This window comes from Asparagus officinalis, chromosome 3 (genome assembly GCF_001876935.1).
Source record: "Asparagus officinalis chromosome 3, Aspof.V1, whole genome shotgun sequence".
Taxonomy (NCBI): domain Eukaryota; kingdom Viridiplantae; phylum Streptophyta; class Magnoliopsida; order Asparagales; family Asparagaceae; genus Asparagus; species Asparagus officinalis.
The window spans coordinates 31,764,307-31,770,582 of NC_033796.1; the positions used below are offsets into that span (position 1 = coordinate 31,764,307).

General features: G+C 37.1%; 1 protein-coding gene across 1 annotated transcript; it reads right to left on the bottom strand.

The window, feature by feature from the left end:
* On the bottom strand, positions 1,814-3,708 carry LOC109833668 (transcription factor bHLH30-like). The gene is made up of 2 exons (XM_020401417.1): positions 3,113-3,708; positions 1,814-2,637 (listed from the first exon to the last, which is right to left on the bottom strand). The coding sequence occupies exons 1-2, from the start codon at positions 3,605-3,607 to the stop codon at positions 2,167-2,169; spliced, it is 966 nt and encodes a 321-aa protein (XP_020257006.1). The 5' UTR covers positions 3,608-3,708; the 3' UTR covers positions 1,814-2,166.

Genomic DNA, 6,276 nt, shown 5'->3' on the forward strand with positions numbered 1-6,276 from the left:
TAGTAGTTTTCTCAAGTGGCAGGAAATTTTTTCCATCCAAGAAATCTGTTTCTGAACTATTTTGGGGAAAATTATCAACAGATTCAAAAATTTTCCTATCAAGATTCTCAGAGATCTTATCTAGAGTCAAGGAAGAATCCAAATTCAAAGAAGCATCATCTTTTAGTAAATCCGAATGATTCTTGGATGAGATATCTAATTCAAGATCATCTGCCCAAGAAATTCGAGCAGAACTACATTCACCAGTAACAGAGTTTAAGGACTTACAGAGTTGTCTCGATTGAAATCCAAAAACCTCAGGAAATTTCTGAGGTTGAAGAGAATTCACCAAGAACTTGCTGGAGTTGAGAATATCAGCCATCAGCAGCTTCTTCTTCTCTCCTCTAGGTCCCATAGATCCCATGACCTCATGATTTAAGACTTCATCATCTCCAGCCAAACCTGCTTTAGATTGATACTCAGATGATTGTTCACAAGAATTTGAGGCACTCAAATCAATCTTCAAGATCTTAGCTCCATAGTTTTTTTTCACCATTAAAATCAAGGCGGGGCCGCAAGTTAGCAGGCAAAAAATCACCTGCTGACGTGCACCAAGAAGAACCGCCAATTTCGTTTTTTAATTCCTAGTGCCTTGTTGTTATTCATAGAAAATATTGCAGTTTTAATTTTATCTTTTGAGAGCTGGAAGCAAATAACTTTGGACAATTATCACCCTCCTTCATAACTTTCAAAATATCAGTGGCGCCCCCCCCCCCCCCCCTCCCCCCTCCCCCACCACAACACAAGTTTAGGGGTTAATTATAAGAAACCCCCTTTAAATTTAAATTTAGGAGACTTTATATGGAAAACTTAAGAAAACCCCTTTAAATTTAAATTTAAGATTTTATTGGAAAACTGGCCACCTAACATTATTAACTGTAATTTTCCATATGGGTGGCTAAAATTAAGCAAAGGGCTATGTTCCAGTAAAAATTGCTCACACCTAACAACAAATGTATAACTAGATCTCTGTAGTTATTGTTAACCCCTGGCTTAGACAAATTCTATTCACTAATTATAAGAGAGCTAGAGGTTCATCATTTAATAATTTGATATTTGTCCTTCTGGAACCCTGTGTGGTCAAGAGAAAGACTGTGGTGCTAATCTTTGCTAGTGACTGATGAACTAAGTGGAGAGCGATGGCCCATAATGCTATACTTTACTTTTTCACTTTCAGACATCCCTTCCCTTTTCAGCTCTCCACCATCCTCCCTACTTCTTATCACCTATCTTATAGACCTTGCACTTTTCCAATTATTCCATTTCTGGCTTATAATTTTGTCTCTTTATCATGCTAAGATTATTATATTACATCAATAAAGTAGGATTCTTTCAGATCCTGTCCTTAGCAACAACCTAACAAAGGGCTTCTCCACTTCATTTTGTCTTCACTGACTTCATGCACTGTGAAACAAAAACAAGAACAGTAATGCTTAGCTACATAACTCAGAAATTTCATAGCTATACTGCTCTAAGGCCATGCAAAAGGGTTGAAGCCATTAATGCTTAGCATATTTATGAGCACCCACTAGGCCTATCATATGTAGATTTTGAGCCTCAAAAACAAACAAATATTTATGAAGATGATCCCCAAGTCACTTTGCCTTGAAGAGCAAACTTTGCTAAATTTGAGAAATTTCCAATTGAGGATCCGGTTTTTTCAGGTTCAAAGGTTGATTTGGCAGTTGCTTGCATGCCTAGGGTTTCTCATCTTTGATCAGTTTGCCTACGTTGCATGACATAGATTACTGCAGCTCTAACCAACAAGCAAACAAAACTAAAAGGGAAACTTCAACATTAACTCCCAATTCTCTTCATAGTACACAATGGATCCAAATTTGTAACTCTCTCTCTTGCTCTCTTCACGAAAAAGATCCTATACCCCTCTCTCAAGCAAACATCATTAAAAACAAAAAATTTCCAAAAGCCCAATCCAAATAAAAAAAACAAAGAACTATGTACAAGACTGTTGTATATAGGAAATTATGGATACGAGCTGAGATGAGTTCATTTAACAAAATAAGTTTGTTAAGAGATAAAAATAACCAGGATTATGAATATGAATCTCAACAATTCATCCTCAAGTGTCTCGTTTAAAAATGAACTGTCATCTCGTATCCATGTTTTTCAAACCGAGTTGTGCTCAGGTATAGTGGCAAGATTGTTGGTCCTCTGCCTCTTAATGCCACTGACCGCCGAAGCCTCATCGCTCACCGTTGCTCGTTCCATGACCGCCTTCAGAGCATCTTGAATCGCCACGATCAACTGCTGCTGCTGCTGACTCTCGTCAAAATCCTCATCCCCAGTGATGACCAACAGATTCTTGAATCGTCCCCCAACCGTCATGATTTCAGCCTTGAGCGTCCTCAGACGTAGTGCTTTTAGAGCCTTGATGAGATCAGGGATGAGGTCCGACCGATCGTCACAGCATAACGTCGCTTTTACTATGAATTTTCCTTCATCGTCACTGGCTGCGTCGACGGTGAGCTCGTCTGATTCGGTTGGTAACAGGCTGCATTCTTCTGCGATTTCGGATGTTTGACGTTTTAGTTCTTTGACGTGTTGGATCACTTCTGCTAGCAATGTGGCTTTGTCTGTCTGCAATATTCATGACATAATAAAGAACCAAAATTTTTGTCTCTCTTGTTTCTTGTAAGTTCATTGTTGTTTGTGCTGCTCCCCTCACTTTGTTGCTCTTTAATGATGATCCTCTCTCTCTAGGTCTAGGCTTTTCTCTCGATCTAATTGTGAATTTGATCGGTAGTATAAAATAAGCAATAAATTTATCTTTGAGTTACCTTTTCCAAAATTTTGAAATTACAACAACATCCAATTAAACATATAGGTTAAAATTAATTTGAATAAAATTTTGATCGAACAAGTATCCAACTATTCCTAATCAAATATGCCCTTTAATTAAGTATATAAAAGTGAAGATTTACAGATCAATCATAACATTAAATCCTCGAAACATCCTCTCCTCTATTGAAACCAAATTAAAACAAGTAAAAGAATTACCATTATAATATGATCCATTATGAATATATGAACCCAAACCTTAGCTTGAACTTACTTTGGTAGCACTAGGCAACAAGCTGCGCAACTTAGCATGATGAGCATTAATCCGCTCCCTCCGCTTGCGCTCAGCCTCACTATGGCTCTTTGATGCAGCCAACGCCTTAGCATCCATGATCTCCTGCGCACTCAATGTCGATGAGGACTGAACTCCTCGACCATCGGATCCAATATAGTTATAAAGCCCTGCAAGCCCTAGAGGATCAATAATATTACAACCACCTCCATCATAAGCAAACTGTAGAGCAGTGGAAGCCCTTGATCTTGTGTACAAATCTCCATAAATTGGAGGAGGAGGAGGATGAGGAGGAGGGATATAAAAGCCTTGGAATTGTTGGTTGAATGAATGAATAGGTGGAGGAATTGGCCATGAAGAGATCATTGAATATTGTTGGTCGTGATCTTCTTGTTGCTGGTTGTAGGCTTGGAATTCAAGCATGTTGAGGGTTGAAGTGTTGTACGAGGAGCTCTCTCCATCTGCAGCAGTGTTCATTTTCTTGGATTTTGGCGTGTTGTTGTTGTTGTTTTGCTGGTGATAGAGGTAGGGTTATATATACTTTTGTAGCTCTATCTCATGGCATTCTATGAGTTCAATGGCCTTTTGTCCTGAACTTTTGGGAGAGCTCTTGTGTGTACGAGGACCTATGACCTATGAGAGCTATTACTTTCCCCTTACGCTAGGGTTTTCTATGGGTAAATTTTGTTTAGGCCCCTCATTTGTATTTGATTTGCACTGAATCCTTTGAAAGAAAAAAACTTTCATTGAAGGCCCTGACAATCGGAAAGAAAACTTTATATGATAGTTGACTACAGAAAATAAGGAAAATTGAAACCAACGATTTGAGAGCTAAATATATAGTACTGAATTATGTATACTGAAGTACACTAAGAGAATATTCATAAGTCATTGTTGATTTTTAAGCACGTTGCCTACTCATGATAGCTAAGGACGAACTTATTTTGCGAGGATATCCAGTATTAGATAGTTGAATAGACCAAATGAGAAGAGTATAAAATTAAAAAATATACTAGCAAATCTATCTTAAATACCCAAAATAAAAATTCAAAGTGGGATCTAAGTAATTATTTCAGCTATATAAATAGTAGGAGATTTTAATTACATTCTCATTCCCAAAATTACATTGTAACTACATGAGTGACCCTAGAGTCTATGTATCTACACTGATAACTTGAGATTACTAATTGTATTATAGGTTGACCCTTGAATCTTATGGTACCTTAACATCGTTGCTTTTTTCTGACGTAGAGCTTCTTGTTAGATGTTGATCAGGATTACGGTTAGGTTATAACAAATATTACTGATCGTTGGGGGTTAGATTAGGATTATAGCAACAGAATTTTTCATCAGTAACCTTTGCTAGCTATACTTTTCTTTTGGTCAATGAAAAAATTTATTCATCACCAATATGAGAATTTATGTACATCAAGATCTCAATTGATATTTGAGATATCAAAACCTGAAAACAAAACTCTAGAGAAGAACATATACAGAGCCTTTACAAGGAATATAACTAGTCTCTGTTTTCAACAGAGATCGAAGAATTCAGATTTGTGATCAGGATATCCATCTTTACAATCTTGATCAAACATTCCACACTTCTGTGCTTCAGCTGAAAAAACCTGGCATTTCATTCTTCCTATATCCTATAAATTGTAGCAGAAAATACCATGCACTTGATCCCTTGTTTAAATCCTTTCCCTCTCAGTCTTGTGCAATACCAGTCTAATAGAAGCCTCCAATCGCAAGACTTCTAAGAGAATTGAAGCCAGTTCATGATACAATCTACATTTCACTTGAATAACTGCAATCAAAGAACAGGTGGTTTCGACTTTCCAAGCGATCACCCGAACATAAACTACATACATTTGCATTAATGACTCCCCTCCTCATCAACCTATCTTGTGTAAGCAGTCGATTATGAACAACAAGCCAGCAAATGAAAAAATATTTTGGGTAGCTCATCCTTTCCCATACAGTATCATGCCAAGGCACACTATGAATAACAGGGGAAAAAGCTTTGTACAAAGTCGATATCTGAGCTTTTTGATTTCTAAAACAGGAGCTTAAGAGTTGTATCAGATTTTCAACTCCTCCACAGAAATTCACAGGTTTATCTCTCCTTTTCAACATTTACTTCCACATCGAAGAATCTCCATTTTTTGCACACACATGCCAGATGTCCCTGTGCCTCAAATAAGTCCCATGAACCCATTTGATCCAAAGTGATTCTTTATTTATATGGATGAACCATAAGTTTCTTAAAGCTATAGCCAAATTCCATGTAGAGGCAGAAAATACCCCAAGACCACCCTGCTTTCTTCCCAGACATATAGTTCCCCAAGCAACAAGAGGAACTTTGGAAGTTTGATTTGTTTTACCCCAAAGGAAATTCCTACACATTTTATCAACCTTGCGGGTAACATTGACAGGCAAGATAAAATTTGTAGTCCAAAATACTTGTACCCCCAGAATAACACTCCTGATAACTTATAATCTATCTGCATAGGTGAGATTTTTGTGTTTCAACCAAGTCTGAAGTTGGTTAGACACCTTATTTATAAGTGCATTGCAGTCCACATAAGATAGTTTCTTGCAAATGAGAGGCACACACTAGTATCTGATTGGAAAAATACCCTCTTTGAAACCTAGAAGATTTGTAATTTTAGTTTTAACTGCATCATCAACCCCACCAAAGAAAACTGAACATTTATCTTGATTTGCTTCAAGCCCAAAGGTTTCACCAAACTTTTTAACACACTAGCACAATTTCTGAACTGAGTATAAATCATCCTTCCCGAATAGCAACAGGCCATCAACAAAGATAAGGTGGATAGGTTTTAATTTGCTACATTTGGGATGAAAATTAAAATGCCTATCATGTTTTAGCATATCCAAACTTCTTGATAGATATTCCATGCCCAAAATAAAGAGATATGGAGAAGGAGGATCACCTTTTCTCAAGCCCCTCTCACCCTTAAAATATCCATGAAGAGAACTATTGAGAGAAATGGAGAATTTAGGACTAGAAATATAGGCCATAATCCTTTCCACTATGAAGTCTGGAAATTTCAGCCCCTTGAGCATATTTTGTAAATAATTCCAACTGATAGTATCAAAGACCTTTTTTTATGTCAATATTT